This window comes from Mizuhopecten yessoensis, unplaced genomic scaffold (assembly GCF_002113885.1).
Source record: "Mizuhopecten yessoensis strain PY_sf001 unplaced genomic scaffold, ASM211388v2 scaffold10711, whole genome shotgun sequence".
NCBI lineage: Eukaryota > Metazoa > Mollusca > Bivalvia > Pectinida > Pectinidae > Mizuhopecten > Mizuhopecten yessoensis.
In genome coordinates, this window is record NW_018408683.1 from 649,565 (window position 1) to 670,954 (window position 21,390).

General features: G+C 36.1%; 1 protein-coding gene across 2 annotated transcripts in view; it reads right to left on the minus strand.

The window, feature by feature from the left end:
• The window catches only part of LOC110461953 (DNA damage-binding protein 1-like), a 30,265-nt gene that overhangs the window by 5,200 nt on the left and 3,675 nt on the right, over positions 1 to 21,390 (minus strand). For both annotated transcript variants that reach the window (XM_021515698.1, XM_021515697.1), the window contains exons 3-24: positions 20,553 to 20,669; positions 19,970 to 20,115; positions 19,618 to 19,693; positions 18,564 to 18,678; positions 17,169 to 17,266; positions 16,903 to 17,061; positions 16,281 to 16,364; positions 15,833 to 15,949; positions 15,577 to 15,679; positions 14,568 to 14,640; positions 12,230 to 12,338; positions 11,260 to 11,438; positions 9,494 to 9,657; positions 7,811 to 7,918; positions 5,795 to 6,002; positions 5,218 to 5,313; positions 4,818 to 5,056; positions 4,285 to 4,449; positions 3,055 to 3,149; positions 2,640 to 2,810; positions 1,387 to 1,496; positions 628 to 713 (exon numbers count right to left, since the gene is read on the minus strand). In XM_021515698.1, the coding sequence (XP_021371373.1) occupies positions 628 to 713; positions 1,387 to 1,496; positions 2,640 to 2,810; positions 3,055 to 3,149; positions 4,285 to 4,449; positions 4,818 to 5,056; positions 5,218 to 5,313; positions 5,795 to 6,002; positions 7,811 to 7,918; positions 9,494 to 9,657; positions 11,260 to 11,438; positions 12,230 to 12,338; positions 14,568 to 14,640; positions 15,577 to 15,679; positions 15,833 to 15,949; positions 16,281 to 16,364; positions 16,903 to 17,061; positions 17,169 to 17,266; positions 18,564 to 18,678; positions 19,618 to 19,693; positions 19,970 to 20,115; positions 20,553 to 20,669 (2,818 nt within the window). The remainder of the gene's footprint in view (positions 1 to 627; positions 714 to 1,386; positions 1,497 to 2,639; positions 2,811 to 3,054; positions 3,150 to 4,284; positions 4,450 to 4,817; positions 5,057 to 5,217; positions 5,314 to 5,794; positions 6,003 to 7,810; positions 7,919 to 9,493; positions 9,658 to 11,259; positions 11,439 to 12,229; positions 12,339 to 14,567; positions 14,641 to 15,576; positions 15,680 to 15,832; positions 15,950 to 16,280; positions 16,365 to 16,902; positions 17,062 to 17,168; positions 17,267 to 18,563; positions 18,679 to 19,617; positions 19,694 to 19,969; positions 20,116 to 20,552; positions 20,670 to 21,390) is intronic.

The following is a 21,390-nucleotide window of genomic DNA, read 5'->3' on the forward strand; positions in this document are numbered from 1 at the left end:
ATAGCATGACATGTTATCAAAGGCACCATGATAACACAAGGTATTACAAATATCTTTTCATGCATTTTCAATAAATAAACTACTGAGAAAAGACTAGACTATCGATAAAAGGGAGATTCAGGATACCTAGTGTTCACCATAATACAGTTTGACTGTAATTGAAATTTAATATGAACTGGTAAAATGCTGAATATTTTCACATGAAAATATATAGTTCAAATGGTTTCACTTTCAAGCATAATTTTTATGGAAGTTTTCATGTGCAAAAATATGTACACGACTAGAAATTAGAAAGTCTGGAAATTTTCTTTAAAATGTTGTGTGAAGAAAATTTCATGTTTTTACTCTTCAAATTCAATCAAACTGTTAATATTTATTTTTAATACAATGCAAGAATCCCTGATATACCTGTAATATGGTTTTAGCTGCATTATATATCATCTGATTAAAGGCCATTTTTTCATTAAAATATTAGGTGTGAAAATTTTCCCGTTGAAAATGCTGTTGCCAAAGTGAATCAATATGTTCAAACTTGCATCATTTGCACAAAATTACTAAAGACTTTTCCACAACATTTCTACATTAATTGCTAGTCTGTCACAGTCTGTCAACAAATATTACACTCACCATGTCGGAAAACATTTACAAATTCTCCTAAATGAAACATCCCAACCTCCTGTAGGTTCTGTCGATCTTCCTCTGTGGTTGCAGCACTGTTAACGTACAAATCACATAACTTCATGAAATTTTAAGCATTCAATAAAACAGAATGGCAATAAGAATGTACAGAACTCAGGACTTGCATACAGCTTACAGCAAGACAGTTTGTGTATTGCATCATGTTAATCATTATATTTTTCTGAAGAATTAAATCCTTGGTATACAGCCACCATTTCTCAGGCCAAATTTTGTATTATAAAGGATTTTGGTAATATTTGAGCTATCTCCAAACCAATCTGCTCTGAAAGAAAAGTTAATTTAGACAGGTCTCTTAAGAAAAAGCTTGGGCAGTCAATATTATTGCAATGTTACGATCTGAACAGAGGCTGACCTCAGGAATATTCGGCACGTGTAGATTGAGGGGACTAGATATGCCTGACCAAAATTAAAATGCTGACTATTGCTAGTTTGCGTTATTTCTTTGTAAAATTAGGTCAAGCCACCTGTAGATTTTAAGATAAGTTATACAATTTAGTGGTCGTTGAAAGAAGGGCATAATACTCTTGATACATTGTTATTTATTCTCCGAAACTGTGCATTTTTTTCTTCTCTGCCTATAGTTCGGTACAAGTGCATTCATTTATCGTGGAATATTTCTGCGCCACTTGAACCTTTTCAACCGGGATACGCGAATGTAACCTAGACCATCTTTACTCCAGCACTCACCTGTCTTTCTGACATGTAAACAGGTTAAATGAGTTCTCTGCACCAAGGAAGTTGTCATCGTCCAGTATCTCCACAGCTGTCATCCAGTTAGGGTTACAGTCTCTGGCAATCTGCCCAACAGAGTAAGTTTTGGAACATCCTCAGGTTTGATATTTAAGAAGCTTACCCCTAGAGTCAGAATTTTACTATCTTGCCCCAAAAGTGAGTAAAGATCCTACTGATCTATTAACCGGTGATGATGAATACTGACTGATCTCAATTAAGGGGTGAATAGCTGTTAATCAGCAGAGGTCGCAGTGACCGAGTTGTTAAGTAGAACGACCATTTATGAGCACAAGCCCTCTGCCACTGGGTCGCTGAGGCCTATGTGGAGGAGTTTCCAGGTACCACCCGCAGGTAGGTGGTTTTTCTCTGGGTAATCCCATTTTCCCCCACCACCACCACCACCACCACCACCACCATCATCACCACCACCACCACCACCATCACCACCACCACCACCATCACCACCACCATCACCACCAGCACCACCACCAGCACCAGCACCAGCACCAGCACCACCACCCGACACGTCCTTAAATGACCACAGCTGTTAAAAGGACGTAAAGCACAAACAAAACAAACCCAAGCCCAATCAATCTAGAAGCTGAGATTTTGATGTTCTAGAATATATCCCAAAGATCAATCTTTAGCAATCTTTAGCAATTATCAACAGGTTTATGATCCCTCTTTTTCTTGTATCTCTTATAACATATGGAATTGACAAAATTAACTCTAAAATAATGATTTTGGTGCTAGAATCTATCTGACACCAGGTATCCAAAATGACCAGTTGTACAAATGGTTATGTTGCAAGGAAAATACAATAAGGATTATATACATCAGGATCAATTAGGAAGTCTCTGACTTCATTCGCGAATGAAGTCAATCTGATTCTGATGTCAGGGGTTCACGACTGAACAAAAGATAGAAAACTTTAATGCCGAGTTTTGTACAGAGACTTCCTAACTGATCCTGATGTATATAATCCTTATTGTATTTTCCTTGCAACACATAACCATTTGTACAACTGGTCATGTTGGATACCTGGTGTCAGATAGATTCTTTTACTGGGACAGCTCTTTAATATCTGAATGTATCTCATTTAGACATCTAGCACTATTGGAAGTCTGCCAATTTCACAGCATGAACATTGCTTACACAATCACAAATCCTGAAAATTATTTGCTATACAGTAGATATGATTATTTCACCTCTTCAAATGTTCCTTCCATTGGTTTATACAAGAGAAGAGTAATGGACTTCATCAGATCTCCAACTTGGATGAAATCACCCTTTGTTTTTAGGTAGAGAGCCACTATGTTGTTGAAGTAACTGCATTCTAGCCGTAACTCCTTCTCTGTCGTCCATTCAAATAATCTAACCTGCAAAAACCAAAAGATTAAAACCATTAAAACAATACAATGGAAAAAAGGACCATTTATTAACTCAATATTTCATTAACTGAATTTTTGTCAAATAAATTTATTTTGCATCTCCAGAAGATTTACTGAAATTTTCAAATTATTTGCTTATGAAATATTTCAAGCAATGACGGCCTTGCCTTAATCAAATGACATCAGGTATTTTTTTTCTGATGATGGTTCTTTCTAAAACTAAGCTACTTACTGTACTATTAATGCTGGCTAACAATTTGCCATTAAACTCCAATAGTGTATATGCAGCACCTCGGATTTCTTTTTCTGCCACTTGGTTTAATTTTCCTGTAATGACAATGACACCTTTGTAATAAAGTACATAAATTATGCAAATAAATAAATTCTGACATATGTCAACAGTTTGTTAAAATATATATGTTAAACAGCAGTAATATAAATTCAAAAAATAAATTGATGCCAAATAATAATTTTCACAACAGCTGCCTTAAAATTTGGCAATAAACATGTTTGTATAATTTTCTTATGACTACCGAAAGGTGTGACACAAGATGCCCCCAATAGGATTTAAACTTATGCATGCCTACCAGCATACCAAACTCCAAATGCTTTAAGGAAGGGATTCATTTAGCTCTAACAGCGGACTAGGGTTGTCACTAGGCCTCAAGGCTGGATAGAGCCGTTAGGATTCAGCAGAAATTCAAATGTGCAGATTATGGACCAAATATCCCCTGTACTTAAATAATACCATATAGAGACTTCAGGGCAATATCAGGTGTCAGGATATCACAGATCACAGAAAATAACTGTCTGCATATAACACTGGAAAGTTAATGTCCAGGGTTTATCTGAGGAAAACATTGAGTTGTGTAGTGATGAATTTACAGCTTTCAAATTGTGTGTGGTATTTAGTGTTTAAATACTGGATGAAAATAAATTGCCATCATGATTAACCTGAAGAACTTTTTCTCAGTGTTTATATTTCTTAAAACACTGCCTCAATGAAAGTAAATTTCTTTTTCTCCTATTATTGTAGTATTATAAATGCCAAAACAAATCATATCATCTTTACATCACTGCTAAGGTGACTGAAAAAACGATTCCATGAATATTTTCAGCAGAAACATGCGTAGCTTAGCGTAATTAGGTGCAGGTTCAAAAACAAACTTTCCATCATAAACATCTGTATTTATCTGATAAGAAATGTTCAATAAACCATGAGCTGGGAGTGATAATACCTATAGCTGTTATTAAGAGAAAATACAAAACAATATACAATATGGTGGTCTTTCCCTTGATAAATAATACCTGTGCAACTATAAAAAGATGCAGTTTACTCGCAGGTATGGAATATCAAGAGGATCCTCATTTGATTTTCAACAAAAGTTTCAGACCAAGCCAGCCATGAGGCAAAGAACATTTGTTAGTGTTTGCAAACAACTGAATTCATTAAAAAACTTACCTTCATTGTAATGAAATATTATTATCCTCCCTTGTTTAGGCTCCGCCTCCTCTGGATGTACAAGGGCAGTACCCACTATATAGTATACATTAGGGTCATCACCAAGCTTTGCTGATATTAGGCTAGTGGCGAATTCATTCTGTAACAACTGGTGAGCATGTAGCACTGTGGGGAAAATCCAAATACCAGATTCAATTTTGATTCATACAATTCAATTCAGAGAAAATCATCAATCAATCTGAAGACTTGACAAAACAAATTAGCTGCATATCATAATCTAGTTCCTTCACAAAATTTATCTCAGGATTAGCCCCTGCCTGGTATTAAATAAGCCCATCTTTATCTAATTCAGCTCATTTGAAATGCCAACAAATGTTATTTCATGTCCTGTTATAAGCTTATTCCCCTACTCCGAGTCAGACATTACTTGTCCACCCCTTGGGCTTTATGCAGGATATATAAGTTAAATGATTTACAGGTGGATCTCTGATAAATCAATGATTAAGGGTTTATCACCAAAGACACGATTTTACCTTCAAATGTGTGTTGATCTATGACAAGGAGGGAGTGAACTTCGACTTCATCACCAAACGTATGTTCTAACATAGTACTGGTTCCCGTGGTGACCATCTTGACATTGGAACTACTTGTTGTCATAGCAGCATGCGTACTGGCGCTGGCCCGTGACGGGGACATGCCGTTGCTATCCTGGATATCCATCCTCGTGGAGATAACCCCAAATGATTGTGATGCCTCCTGGTAAGCTATCCTCCTACCAGATCAGAAAAAAGTCTGAGATAAGGTGGTCGAGGATGGTTTTATATCATTATTAAAGTAATTAGGGGCAACAAATGGTTGATAAAGGTTTTTAAAAGAAATAACATCAAACAAAGGAAATAAATACATGTCGTCATTTTCTTGGCCTTAGCTTACCTGGGTGATTCCATGAGAGGGATAGTTCTGATGTGTAGTTTCTGGATCTCGTCGATCGTTCCAATGGTAAGAGTGCTGTCATTGGCCAGGGCTAAACTGTCAACATCAAGTTATAAATGATGAAGATCAAATCAACGCAAAAGTACAAACATCCGAAGTGCTGCCTAAAACCTCACCCAAATACTGTATACCAAGAAACATCGGCCACAGAGTAACGTTTGCCCTATGTAACAAGTTGGTATTTTTCATGTGTACCAATATTAGTACACAGAATGGAATACATAACAAAAACAATGTGAGATGAAAAATTTACACTGGGCAAGCATGGATTTTCTAGATGAAAATCAAATAACAGATTAGGCAAAATATTTCCATACTGAATGGTTTCAAAACCTGGACCAAAGTTACTCTTTCTAAAGTACAGATGAAATTACAAACATCAGATATTACTTTCTGGAGAGCCTTGGCAAAGTGTTTCAAAGTCTCCAATATCCTTTATAGGTCTGCTATGCTATATTGTATTTACAAAGAGACAAACTAGTCATTTCATTAAACCACAGTAAACACACAACTGTACCTATCTGGATAGCCTTCGGAGTTGAGTGGACACATGTGGTTGACTTCCTTAAGGTTGACATTGGAGAAGACAAGTTTGTGGTTACTTGAGTAGATGACCGTTGGACGGTCCGAGCATGCGAACACATTGGTAGTGGACAGTGAGCGGAATGTCTTCAGCACCGTGGGCTGGGTACCCAAAGTCACTTTCCTCTTCTCACAGAAATACCCTTTACAGAACAATGTAAGCAATATATATATAAATGTACAATGACTATAATGTTAGGACTACTACATAGGCATTCCATAATTCATTGTATCTGGGAAGTGGGAGGCACCGGTATTGATTCATTATGGGTGATGAGTTTAAAACCAGATCTGCCTACCATTCATTATATCAAATCACTTAAGATTTTATGGGTGGTGGGGTCTCTGAAAAGTGCCTCCTATCCCTCCCTGTTAATTATGAAACAGCCCTCTCAGAGATACCCTTCCACAAAAAAAGCCAACCATATACAGACTGACAGTCAAAAATACAATCACAAATCTTTAATTTGCATCAATAGAACTTCCTTATCAATGATATTTTGCAATTTAAAATAAAGATGACTGTAAAACATCTACATGAAGGTGATCTGCTTCATTGCATGTTAACATGTATCAACACACTAGGAGGGTCATTGGCAGATTTATAGCAGTAATCACTATATAAGCTGGGAACAGACACTGGGATTATATTGTCTGACACATATTTAACCCTTAGGCTGCCATATTGATTTCTATGTAAACGGACACCACTGCTGAATTAATTATTGAAATTTAAATTAATTTACTTGATGTTTCAAATGTGCATAACTTGGAAAATATTTGTTATATGTGAAAAAAAGTTATATGAAAATTGTTCGTTGTTGTCTCTAGTTTATATTAACGTTTTCAATTCTAAAGTTGCTTCAGTATTTACCTGTACAGGTGGTAATAAAGGTAAGAAAATGTGAAACTTTTAATTAATCGGATTTAAGCAAGAGGAAGATCATTTTAAAATTATTTGTATCAGCAAATGTGATTGGCAAATGATAACAGAGATTATAAACTTCATTTTTGACATAAGACGCTGTATGTTTACACGGAGATTCTCAGGTAAAAAGGTCAGGTATTTCGTCAAGAATTGCATGTGATTTGCTACAGGTTTCAGGTCGCCATTCAATAAATTTACTGTCACAGTCGGCATATAGATATATCTTAGCTACGGTCTAGTTTATGATTAAATCACCGATAAAAAGTTTGAAGAAATAAATCGGCTCAAAACGTATCAATGTCAATGTTCAATTCGACCTCACCTGCAGACGACATGTGCGCCTCGGTCCGCCGATATTTTCCTGTTTGCGTAGAGCACAAAGACGTTTACTGTAAAGTTACATATTATGTAGCACCGAAGTATTTCCACATCAACCATGCAAAACCCTTTAAAACCTTTATTATCATCGTAGGTGACGAGGGAGAATAAATGTTCACCATCATATTCATCGCTTCAATCCGCACGTCCGACATTTTTATGATTTTTTTTCGATTTGAAATTCTCTTGCACACCTTTGGTTATTACTAGGGTACACTGCCGTGAATATCGAAAGTAATGACAAAACAACCAATCAGAAGCCTTCTACTATACGCGTTCGGGTTTGGTATAGCAGCAACACGACTTCACACCTCCTGGCTACCGATCAAAGCCTACAGACCGAGAAACGACTATAGTCGTGCGTAGCACTGACGGCCCAACTTTTCAAAACGACTATTGTTGTGCGTAGCAGCCTAAGGGTTAAGAGGAGGAAAATCACAAAATTAAATCAAGGGGAAATTTAAATTAATACTAAATCAAAATCAATGTTAGATAAAAAAAAAAGTGTTGCCAGGTGATATAGGGATAGAACGATAAATGGGTAAACTTAACTCTTTTTTTTTCAAATCTTGAAGAAGTACAAGATAAATGCAATAGATGCATTTACCTTGTAACTTTCACCCAATACTGATCTTTTCCTCTTACCTGTGTCAATGTTGAGATTAAAGTAAAACAGTGAGCCGTCTCCTAAAGCACATAATAGGTAGTGAATGCCCTCAAACGTTGTCATCAGTATAGACCTAGGGATGATCTCTGTGAACAATTATACACTCATTAGTTCATGTTAACACCTTAAAACCTAGTGATGATCTCTCTGAACAAGTATACACTCATTAGTTCATGTTAACCCCTTAAAACCTAGGGATGATCTCTGTGAACAAGTATACGCTCACTAGTTCATGTTAACACCTTAAAACCTAGGGATGATCTCTGTGAACAAGTATACGCTCATTAGTTCATGTTAACACCTTAAAACCTAGGGATGATCTCTGTGAACAATTATACAATCATTAGTTCATGTTAATACCTTAAAACCTAGGGATGATCCCTGTAAACAATTATACATTCATTAGTTCATGTTAACACCTTAAAACCTAGGGATGATCTCCATGAACAATTATACACTCATTAGTTCATGTTAACACCTTAAAACCTAGGGATGATCTCTGTGAACAATTATACACTCATTAGTTCATGTTAACACCTTAAAACCTAGGGATGATCTCTGTGAACAAGTATACACTCATTAGTTCATGTTAACACCTTAAAACCTAGGGATGATCTCTGTGAACAATTATACACTCATTAGTTCATGTTAAAACCTAGGGATGATCTCTGTGAACAATTATACACTCATTAGTTCATGTTAAAACCTAGGGATGATCTCTGTGAACAATTATACACTCATTAGTTCATGTTAAAACCTAGGGATGATCTCTGTGAACAATTATACACTCATTAGTTCATGTTAAAACCTAGGGATGATCTCTGTGAACAATTATACACTCATTAGTTCATGTTAAAACCTAGGGATGATCTCTGTGAACAATTATACACTCATTAGTTCATGTTAACACCTTAAAACCTAGGATGATCTCTGTGAACAATTATACACTAAATAGTTCATGTTAAAACCTAGGGATGATCTCTCTGAACAAGTATACACTCATTAGTTCATGTTAAGACCTAGGGACGATCTCTGTGAACAATTGTACACTTATTAGTTCATGCTAAAACCTAGGGATGATTTCTGTAAACAATTATACACTCATTCGTTCTTGTTAAAACCTAGGGATAATCTCTGTGAACAATTGTACACTTATTAGTTCATGCTAAAACCTAGGGATGATTTCTGGAAACAATTATCCACTCATTAGTTCATGTTAATACCTTAAAACCTAGGGATGATCCCTGTAAACAATTATACACTCATTAGGTCATGTTAACACCTTAAAACCTAGGGATGATCTCCATGAACAATTATACGTTCATTAGTTCATATTAACACCTTAAAACCTTAACAAGACTATTTTTAAATTATAGGTGTGACAATATATTACAAATGTCAAATATAAATTTCCAAGTACAGTTTATTTTTTTAATTACCACTGGATAAGGTTGTTACGCGCATTGGCAATACAGTACAACATGGTTAGGAAAACTGTTCTTACAAATTCTTTAAGACAATATCATAATTGTGCTTGCAAGAAACCTTCACATGAATTAATTCTATGACAAAATATGCCTATTGAAAGCTTATCTGTCATTTGTGGTTTGTAGTAAATATTTTTGACAATACACCAGAAAGCCTGGACACAGGATTCTTACCTCCACCAAGCATTTCAACATTCAAGCTCTCAAATGATGGTAACTTAAGCACCCTAGCAGATATATCTGTCCACAGCCCGACGGCACAGAGCTCGGCTCGGTCTGAGCCCTCTCTCAGCGGTGTGATGTCTACACAAGCTACTTCGTGATCCATCATTGTGTTACTGCAAAATGTATGTAAGAGTTCAGCTAATTTGTCCAGTACAATTTGTTCATGTTCATTCTTTTTTTACTTATGTAAAGAAAATACATACAAGTATTTAAAGTTATACTGTTTTGCTGGTGGGTTGCTCCAAGGGTAAATTTCGAAAGAGTACAGCATATTTATTCATGATGAACCACAAAGTTGTTCATGGCTAATACCCCATGCTCTATCTGTTGGGAGGTTTCTCTTCAACTAAACCACAAGAAAAACAGTTGAATCCTAATATTTACTTTTCTTTTTCTTCATTTTCATTTGTCTATATGCTTTTCAGAAATGTGTAGTCTGCAGCAAAAACGAAATCGAACATGATCATTATTTTAATTTTGACAACTGATGGATCAGTCACTTATTTGTACATGCTACTTGTTATGAATAATTTGTGTCAAAAAAACTAAATATTTCTGTTAAGGCCAAATAAAATTAATTACTTGGTTCTCAGGCCAATGTTTTTCAAAAGAAATGCGGCAGGGCGCTATTTTTTCTCTCTCCATTTTATATGGCAAGAACGAAACGAGGGCGATTTTTTTTTATTGTGTAGTTTGTAAAACGTTCATTACCTTGTCTTTTTATAGTTGTGTAGAGACCCGTCATAGAGCAAGCCTCCGAAAATCCCCCCACGATGTTCCAGACGAGAATCACAAACCCCCCATTCCTTATTTGTACCGAAATGACCGCCATTTGTACACAACACTAATAAGCCATAATCATTTTAACGCTTGCCTGTATATCAATCGTTGGCTACATTTGCGTATCCCGGTTGAAACGGTACGTGTGGCGCAGAAATTTTCCACGATAAACTAACACACTTGGACCGTTCTATAAGCAGAGCTAAAAATCACAGTTTCGGAGAATAAAAAACAATGTATCAAGAATATTATGCCCTTCTCTCACGCGTCCACTAAATTACATAACGTATCTTAAAAATTACATGTGGCTTGACATTGTTTTAGAAAAAAATAACGCAAATTGGCAATAGTCAGCATTTTATTTTCGGTCAGGTACGTCTGCACCCCTCAATCTACACGTACCAAATTTTCCTGAGGTCAGCCTCGGTCCAGATCTGTACCTGTCGTTTTCTTTACAGGTTCAACCGTTTCAACCAGATAAGCGAATGTAGCCCTGATCTTTATTCAAACGTTTTCGGGACTTGGGTGACTAACGAGTAAAAACGACATGCGGACCAATTTTCCAGATTTTTTTAAAGACGGCGGCTGGAGCATTCACAATTTTTTTTTATTACTTTCACGATACAATCGGCAATGCGGTGCCCTAAAAACAATGCGCGCGGGCCTGAGAACCAAGTAATCTTTTTTTTTTGACCTAATATAAAAAAAAATCCTTATGAATCACACATAATTTTATTGTTTCAAATATGCGAGGTTAAATACAAATTCTTGTATCTTGTATCTTCTCTACATTGATCTAATGATTAATTACTGCAAATTTCATCTGATATGTTCGAATACCAGATTTAAAAGTCCCACGCTGCAGTCAATCTATTTTTTTTCCTTGATTCATAATCAAACCACTTGTCTATTCTCTATGCAATCTAATGGAATACCTGACTTCTTTGACCTCTCCCTGTCCTATCTCCAGGTAGTACAGTTCACTGCCGACAGCGACCACAGCCTGGGCAGTGTTACAGGAAGCCAGACTGATGTTTTTTCCTCCAGAGTGTTTCCACTCACTAACTAGTCGACGCGACTCGCAGCTCACAAGTCGCACAGATACAGGAGTGATCTAAAACAAAGCAGCAAGCATACTGAGAATTAAATAGTGAGGAAATGCTGCAAATGTCGCAAGTTACATATCTTTTTGGTTCAAAATATCAAAAAAAAAGGCCCCTTTGAGATTTGTCAAATGAGCACCAGGTGCTTAAACATTGAATTGAATATGACCTCAAATGTCCTGGGAACAGGGTGGGTACCTGCAATTAAGGCCCCTCTCTAACTTTGTCGGTCTTATACAAAATTATGTTAATTTTTGTCTCTGAACACAAGCAAATTAAGTAAATGGGTGCAATAAAAAAAATACCCAACTTAAAATTTTGCAAATGATTATGTCACTGAATTGCACAATAGTAAATACTATAGTGCCATGTACTCTACTGTGATTCTCTATTGGTTTTTAATAAAGGATTATGAAGTTTATGTATTCGTGAATTAAATAAGGATGAATATTATAACGAATTATTATGAAATATGATGTAATCATATAAACAAAACTTCTAGATATCTAGATGGCTGTACTTACAACAAAACAACATTCTGTATATTTTTGCAGAAAATCTGTCAAAAACCATTATTTTAAGGAATATTATTAACTCACTGATAATGCAAAACTGAAAACCACCAGGGTTTTATAGTCCAAGAAAAGGGAGTTAGAATCAAATCTCCAAGAGATTGATTGTTGAGTGATCATAGACATGATAGTCAATATTTAGAAAATGATCATGTACACCTGTGTAAAATCAAATTTTCAGAAGGAACTTAAAAATTAAACAATTTTTTCCCTGATCCCTGAACCTTTACCTGTAGCAGTTGATTGTGGACGACATTAGCACACAGAAATGTCTGTTGGTCTGATTCAAACCCTGCCAGTTCCGTCTCCTCAACTTCCTCACCATTTAACATCAGTACCCTGTCATGACAGAAAACACAGTATTAGACAACATCGAGTTGGTGTCACAAAGTACAGTTCTAACTAAGACATACATACTAGGACCTGGTTATACTCCCACAACTAGTCTTACCGTTACAGGATCTCAATAACAAATACAGCAGACTAAAATACATTTGGTTTGTTTGTATTCCTATTAACAGCTATGGTCATATTAGGACATGCCAGGTTTTGGTGGTGGAGGAAAGCCGGACTTCCCAGAGAAAAACAACCGACCTACGCCCAGTACCTGGCAACTGCCCCACGTAGATCTGGAACCCGCGACCCAGAGGTGGAGGGCTAGTGGTAGCAGAATGTCAGACACCTTAACCACTTGGCCACCACGGCCCCCTTCATACAATGAATGCAATTGATTAAATACTCTGATGACATCATTATCACAATTTTACATTGTTAATGTCAATGATATGTTTAACTGATGACATTACTGTTACATGCCGTTTTGACCATTGTACATATTCACTAAGTTTTAGTGTTTAAATAGTCTGCTGTTTCCACTGAGAGAGACTCATGCAGGTAAGTCGGGCATTCGCAGATGAGTTGTAAGCTTTGTGAGCTTAGAATATTACAGGTAAAAAAGACCTCTATGTGAAAGCGCAAACAGCTTATTGCTGTAGGTTAAAGTGAACAAAAGTTATATCATTACATAAATAACAAATGTTTTAGTTCATATATGTTTGCTTGGCCGTTTAAGTGTGATAGAATGTTGTATTTGACCTGATAAATATGTATGCCTCCTGGGTGCAAACACGCATTGTGTACACAAACATACGTGTGAATGAGGTCAGATGGAGTGTAAACAACAACCTGGTTAGTTTTGATCAGCTTGATTATGGTTTTAATTTAACAGATATTGCTATTCAGATATAATATATATCATTGGTTCATACATAGGACATTGATTTCATTAATATTCTTATTTAATTGTGTTATATTATCTTAATGTGTATAATAGATAGTTGATTAGGTCGTACATATATTGTAGCTTTTTATCCATAGGCTGTCGACACTCCATCTTGATGAAGGGCCATAAACTGCTGGTCCTGTGTAAAGATATGATGCCAAACTACCACCGTTAGTACCAGAGGAAGGGCCTGATGCTGATGGTCCAAATATAGCAGTCTGCCAACATCATACCTGTACATGTGTGGTCTGGTAGAGGGTCATGCCCTGCACCCAATATCTATTCATCGTAGTGCGAGTCTGTGTTACTAACTTTATTCACTACGAGAGTCAGATACGTTCCGAGTGACTTACCTAGGATTGGCTGGTATGTGTGACCAACTGTAACACCCTGAGATTGGCTGGTCTGTGTGACCACTTACGCAGACCCTGTGATCGGCTGGTCTGTGTGACCAATAATAGCTCATTTGTTTGTTGGTCTGTGTGACCAAATAATGGTGTCTCCCTATGTTATCTGTGTGATTCAATGGGAATGTTTGGTGATAGGTGGACTGTGGCTATGGATGAACAGTATCATTAAAGATCCAGTGGAAGAGGTTGGAAGAAAAGTGCCCATAAGCTACATGAACTGTAGGATATTGTATATCAAGCTAAATTCCATCATTTGTACATATAGGTCATAATGGGATGATAGAGAGAGAACTATTTTGTTTGTGTGTGTAATGGCCAACATATATATCTTTAATATCATGTATTATAAATAAACTGTATAATTTTATTTTGTATTTACAGTTCTTGCCTTATTTCAAGTAATCCCGATCGGTTCTCGTTACATAATTTGGTGGCAGCGGTGGGACTGCTTGAATGATTACTTGTTACATGAGACAAAGGATTTGTAGATTAATTGTGATAAGAACTTCTACATGAGATAGGGGTTTAGTCCTAGATTTGTTGCTATTTGGAAACTCCCTAGCTCTTGGAGTGAAGTTGGACACCATCTGTCAAAAAGCACTATTTTAAGGAATATAAACTCACTGATAATGCCAAACTGAAAATCGCCCAGGTTTTTAGTCCAACCATAGTTGGAAAGTAAATTTGCTCTTTTGATGGTTTATTTCAGAATTTCCTTTTGTTTTACCAATATATGACAGTTATATCATGTTGTCCTTGTCTACATCAAATGATAGCAAGAATTTATGAACATATAAGTTTGACCAATGAAGGACAGCAGTATTATGGTGCCCTAGTCTACATCAAGTGTTGGTTCCATGTCATTTTCAAACTTACCTGGTTTGACCGACAAAGGATAGTACTATCATGTTGTCGTAGTCTGTAGAGTTGACCCGTAATGACCAGATACCTGTAACACACCAATGATAATCACTTCAGAGAACAGAATCATATTTGGTCATCACTATTACTTAATATTGAGATGCAATAAAACAAGAAATGTATATCTTTCCATGTTCCTTTTGCAAATTCAAATCTTCACGAATATGTTGTGAAAACAACTCTAAAAATTCATATTTAAAATGGGTAAAAGGTTTTACGAAGTTGTCTGCCAGATAGACAAAACAATGGTCTTTACAAAACCATGTCTTTTTATAAGTTAGCCCAAATAAAATTAATTACTTGGTTCCCAGGCCATTTTTTTTTCAAAATAGATGCGGCAGGGCGGTATTCTTTTTGTGTGTAGTTTTTAAAACATTCATTGTGGACATTACCTGGTGTTTTTATAGTTTTGTAGAGACCCGTCATAGAGCAAGCCTCCGAAAATACCCCCCCAAGATGTTCCAGACGAGAATCACGAACCCCCTATTCCTTATTTGTACAGATATAAGTGCCATTTGAACACAAGACTAATAAGTCATAATCATTTTAACGCTTGCCTGTATCGCAATCCTTACCATTATTAAAACGTTTTCGGGACTTGGGTGACTAACGAGTAAAAACGACATGCGGTCCAATTTTCCAGATTTTTTTTAAAGATGGCGACTGGCGCATTCACAATTTTTTTTATTATTACTTTCACGATAAAATCGGCAATGCGCACAGTGCCATGAAATGCACGCGGGCCTGAGAACCAAGTAATCAAATAAATTTGTTTGGCCTTAGTAATCTCATGATTGAGAAATGGTTAACATTATTTCCTGTCAGTGTTTGAACCATCTGGATTATTTCTGGATATGTTAAAACATTACATGGACAAACTGTGGACCATTCCTCATTTAGACATGTAATACATAAATATATAAACTTTGTATTACCTTTCCGACAAATACAATATTATACAAACCTTTAATTCCAGGCAGATCAATACTGGCATGCTCATGTATGCCTATGCCATTCCTAATGATTCGAAGGGACCCCTCTTTGTAAGCTCCAGAGCAGGTAACAAGCTGTAAGGAAATTCAGGTCAAAATTTATTTTTACTTTCAAACAAACCAAAACAAAAAGCAAACTCTTATGCCATACTCAAAACGTTGCTGAAATATGAAAATATCTTTTTGGAAATGAAGTTGTTTACAGTATTTGTGAAGCTATACTCTCACCTGACCCTGCCCCTGTCGCTCCAGGTCAACCACACACATATCAAGAATGGGACCAAGGTTTGTAAACCTCTCCATCTCGGTCACATAGGACCCACTGTCATCTGCTTCAACATCCAACTGTAAAAGAGAAAGTGTGCCCATCACAATTCATCATTATATTCAAAATAACAAAACAATGTTATGTCTGAGAATTAAGTTATTTATTTTATAAAGCAACAGATAGTTGTAACATGAATAATCTCCTGACATTGGAATTACTGAAAATTGATTATGTAGCTGTTTTGGATACTTTTCTTCTTCTTAATGACATAAACTGTTTTGCTTTGATATTTGATATTTTCTCATGCTTACTAACAATTGCGCAACTGTCACATTGGCATTTCAACCAGGCAACTTCAATTATTGAATGGTAAAGAGAAATCCTACACAGCATGATCTAAAAACGTACCTTGATAAGCTGTGAGTCCCCGAGTCTGGATCCAATATACACCACACCATTGTCTAAGTATGTAATGCACTCTGCTATCGTGGTCTGTACAGAGAACAGAAAAAACGACACAAAAAATGTGATCAAATTAACAATGCTGAAAGTGTGATTATGAAATAGACAAAATTAATTGACAGATGCACATGTTAGGACTTCTTATTCATTGTATAGTACAAATCAATTGTTTTTATGCTGTCTGTATAAAACAATTTTAATGCCCCATTTAAATGTTTTTTAAATATGTGCATCAGTTCTGTATCAAACTGATTGTGTTGCATGTTGCACCTGAGAAATGTTCTATTTGGACTCTACACAGTAAAGTTTGACATGAAGTTATTGTCCATGAGTAGTATACCTCCTGTCTTTGTGGGTACTAGTAATCCACACTTTGTGGGTACTTGTAATCCACAAATTCATGTTCAAACAAAATGTTTGTTGTTTTAGGAAAACCACAATTTCACAATACTGTGAATTTAATCCCTTTAAATCAATGCAATTTATGAAAATTTTAAGCCACAAAAATAAGCAACTATACAGTATTTTGTAATATGTTATACTAAATGTGATGATTTTTTTTTTTTACCTCTCCAAGCAGTTCCACTTTGAGGTCTTTGACAACAACGCTGGAATCCATCTTCTCTTCCTTCTCTAGCAATAACATAAACAGTCTGCCCATCATGTCTCCCAGCAGGTACCTCGACCCGTTGGCATCCACTTTACCGTGACAGGTCAATGTGCTTTGCTAAACATTCAAATATTAATTCCATCAATAAGGTTGCAATAAATTGTTCTTTATATGACTTTGAATGACAATCAATCAATAATAATACATTCAAATTAAACAATTACCTTGATAGCTGGTGGTGCTATAGGTATGAAGTTATCTCCCTTGTGGTATGTAATGATTTCCTGGCCTATGATTAGAGCTCCGCCAAAGGGCTCCGGCACTGAAAAATATAGTTCATTAGTCATCATAATTAAACTGTTTATTACTGAATATGTCAACAGGAAAACTAATATTACATAAGACATGGTTCAATTGTTTGGCCTGATGAAATATAGTAATAAGGTATTAGACCTAATAAGGCCAAAAAAAATTGATTACTTGGTTCACAGGCCAGCGCAATCTCATGGAACCGTGCGCATTGCCGCTTTTATCGTGAAAGTAATATAAAAAAAAACGTGAATGCGGCAGCCGCCCTCTTAAAAAAAATCCGGAGAATTGGTCCACATGTCGTTTTTACTCGTTAGTCACCAAAGTCCCGAAAACTCTTGAATAAAGGTAAGGATTGAGATACAGGCAAGCGTTAAAATGATTATGACTTATTAGTCTTGTGTACAAATGGCGCTTATTATATTTCGGTACAAATAAGGAATAGGGGGTTCGTGATTCTCGTCTGGAACATAGTGGGGGGATTTTCGGAGGCTTGCTCTATGATGGGTCTCTACACAACTATAAAGAGACAAGGTAATGTCCACAATGAACGTTTTACAAACTACACAACAACAACAAATCGCCCTCGTCTCGTTTTTGCCATGTTAAAAGAAAAAGAAAAATACCGCCCTGCCGCATCTATTTTGAAAAAAATTGGCCTGAGAACCAAGGAATTAATTTTATTTGGCCTAAGAGCTTCAGGCACGGTTAAGTGATGAGTGAGGTATCTTATTTTAAAAACTTTTCTCAGAACAACATACTTTATTAAAAAAAATTTAGCAGAGACAAGAAAGACTTTTTATCCCACTCTCAAGTTAGGTTCCCAATCAATATAGCAGTATTTTCATTCTGAAAGACTGAATTGTTCACTATGCCAGCAGCTAATGTTTCACTGCAGCTGTGTTTTTGCTATCTGAACAGATAAAAGCACCATTTTATTGGCAGCATTTGTCTCACAAAATAAACCAGACAGCTTCCATAAATTACAAAATTCCGACAAGAAAACTTTAGAATGCTAAAGTAAGCAATTTTTTTATTTCTTAAAATCCCTAGGGCACCTTTATTTGCGCTACTAACTCATTTGGCCAAGTATGAAATACAATTTCATGAATTTTCCGGATAATAAAGCAAAGTACTACTTTAGTAATTCAACTGGTCAAGTATTGTTTTGCTGTTCCACAAGTAAATTGTAACTCCCTTCCACATAAAATTTACATTTTATACTTCCCAAAAAATATGTATAATAAATGCTTTTATTTTAATGCTCAACCATGATTATATATATGAAATTCATTATCGGATGGACAAACCTGCAATGACCATGCATGCTTCTGTTTCCACATTATCTTGTTTCCAGGGACCTTTCTGGAACTCCTTGTCTCTCAGTGAGATTTCATAGGTCTTAACATGTCTTCCATGTTGATCCTGCAATGTATTAAAGCCTCAAATAAGATACAAGTCTGCAGTGATCAATCTACAAGTTATTTGTATGTGTCCTTTTTAACTGTATTGCTAAAAACAATGTTAAATTCAAGTACATCCAGAAATTCTAGGAGTCCCATCGACATTCTAAGAGTATAGGAGTAGGGACTCGTATGTAGATTTAGTACTGATACTGTATTCTGGATCATCGCAAAAACAACTTTTTCTAACCATGATCTGTTGACACAAGAGTGTTTTAGCTAACACAGAGTGACAGGGTGCTACATCCTGGCTTAATTTGGAAACATACCAATGCAAAACGCAATGAAACACTAAGTACAAAATTCAAAATTCAGATTTATAAATGAAAATGTTAACAAGCAAATAGTGGAATTAACAGACAGCATGGTATGTGCTCTTTAAAATAGTAACATCCATGTCAAGAAAACATCTCAAAAATTGAGCAAGTGAAGTGAAAGCAACATCTGAGGCTCATGTCATGGTATGTAGTCTGGCTGTATATAGGTATACACTAGATTTGGTGCAAAATTTTATACTGTATTGTCAGGAAAATGACAACCAATTAATTTGAGGATGTATCTGTGACATCAATAAATGTGCAAAGATTCTGGTAATCCATAAATTTCATCCACACCAGAGATAACATATGTGTTCCTCTATTGATGCACATTTATGTGAGCTTTCATGAGTAAATGAGAAATAAATCAGAAATTAGTACAGAAAAACACTGTTGTAACAAAAATCTGTTGTTAAGTAATGAAGTTGATATGATCTAGCTAGACAACCGATGCAATAATTTGAACTTTGACACCTAGCTCTAACTTTGGAAGTGTGTGTGTGTTGTGGATGGGGTTGCCTATAAAACTCACCATTATATCATTGGGAATGAATCTGATTACATGACATTAAGCTTGGACTCACCTGATGGATGAGGATGAGTGTGGGAGTGGTACAGCCATGTAGGAACTGCATGTCAACCACAATCTGCTCCTCCAGTCTGTCAGTACAAAATAATTCAGCACTTACAACATTGTTGTAGAAACTGTAAGATACTATCAACATTACAAGTTGAGTAATACGAGATATGACTTATAAAATACTGTTGGATTTTCATCATGTGATCGCCAAAAAGCTGTCCCATAAGACAAGCCTAATACACATCAGCCCTTATCACAGTAAAGAAATTCAAAATATCATACACATTGAATAATGAAAGCTGTTGTGCAGATTTTCTATGAGTATGTACATTATCTATTTATATCTGACAGCTTACCTTATGTTGAATGCTTTCAACTCCTTATTATCCCGATCAAGGGGGATAACTTTGAATAGGCCATCATACAGTCGAAGGCCTATTACACGGCACAGTGGATCAATGATGCCGATTATGCCAGTTTCTGACGGTCTCCCGATCCGATCCTATTAATAACAAATGAGGCAAATATGTAAAAAAACCCAGGATATCATGATTAACAATTAACACTTATGCTCATAAAGGATGAAATTCAAAAGTTAGGCCAAAAACAAACTTACTGGTGTTTCTGCTAACATTCTCAGAACAATAGGGTAAAGTAGGTAGGCAATTTTATTTTATTTTGGAAAATGATTTTACTATGCTTAGAGCAGGAGTTCTGACTTTAACAGTGCATATCACTAAATGCCAATACAAACTTTAGGATAAGCACACAAATCTAGGGTAGGTAGGGTTAGCGGAAACACAAGATTTTCTTTTTTATTTGGCTTTATATGTGTGACAGTAACACTAACATGCAATTTAGCGGCTATTTTTGGGAACCATCATAAATTTTAATTAGACAAAACTCATCATTTAACTATTATCTTCAAATACATGTTACCTGCACATTGCCGTGGGCTCTGGTGATAATATCAATGTTGTCTCCATTCTGGTTACACTCCAGAATCATTGCATTGTATCTTGATGTCAAAAGAAACATGAGGTCCTTGCTCTCACCCTGGAAGACATTTTTAAAACATGTTAAATTTTCTGGATATATATGCATTTTTACTATGAAAATAAGAGATTTTTGTAAAAAAATTCAGATGAGTCCTGAATATCTTTTCAAAACTTTTAGTAAGTCATTTAAAACTGTCAAGAGGAAAAGCGATTTCTTAAAATCTTCGTAAGTCCTACAGGAACAGCACAAGATCAGGACTAAACTATCTGAATCTGTGTATCAGTCCAGGACAAAAAAATCTCTGTCAGTGTATCAGTCCAGGACTAAACTATCGGAGTCTGTGTAAGTGTATAAGTCCAGAACTAAAATATCGGAGTCTGCGTCAGTGTATCAGTCCAGGACAAAAAAATCTCTGTCAGTGTATCAGCCCAGAACTAAACTATCGGAGTCTGTGTAAGTGTATAAGTCCAGAACTAAAATATCGGAGTCTGCGTCAGTGTATCAGTCCAGGACAAAAAAATCTCTGTCAGTGTATCAGTCCAGGACTAAACTATCGGAGTCTGTGTAAGTGTATCAGTCCAGGACTAAAATATCAGAGTCTGTGTAAGTGTATCAGTCCAGGACTAAACTATCGGTGTCTGTGTCAGTGTATCAGTCCAGGACTAAACTATCGGAGTCCGTGTCAGTGTATCAGTCCAGGACAAAAAAATCTCTGTCAGTGTATCACTCCAGGACTAAACTATCGGAGTCCGTGTCAGTGTATCAGTCCAGGACAAAA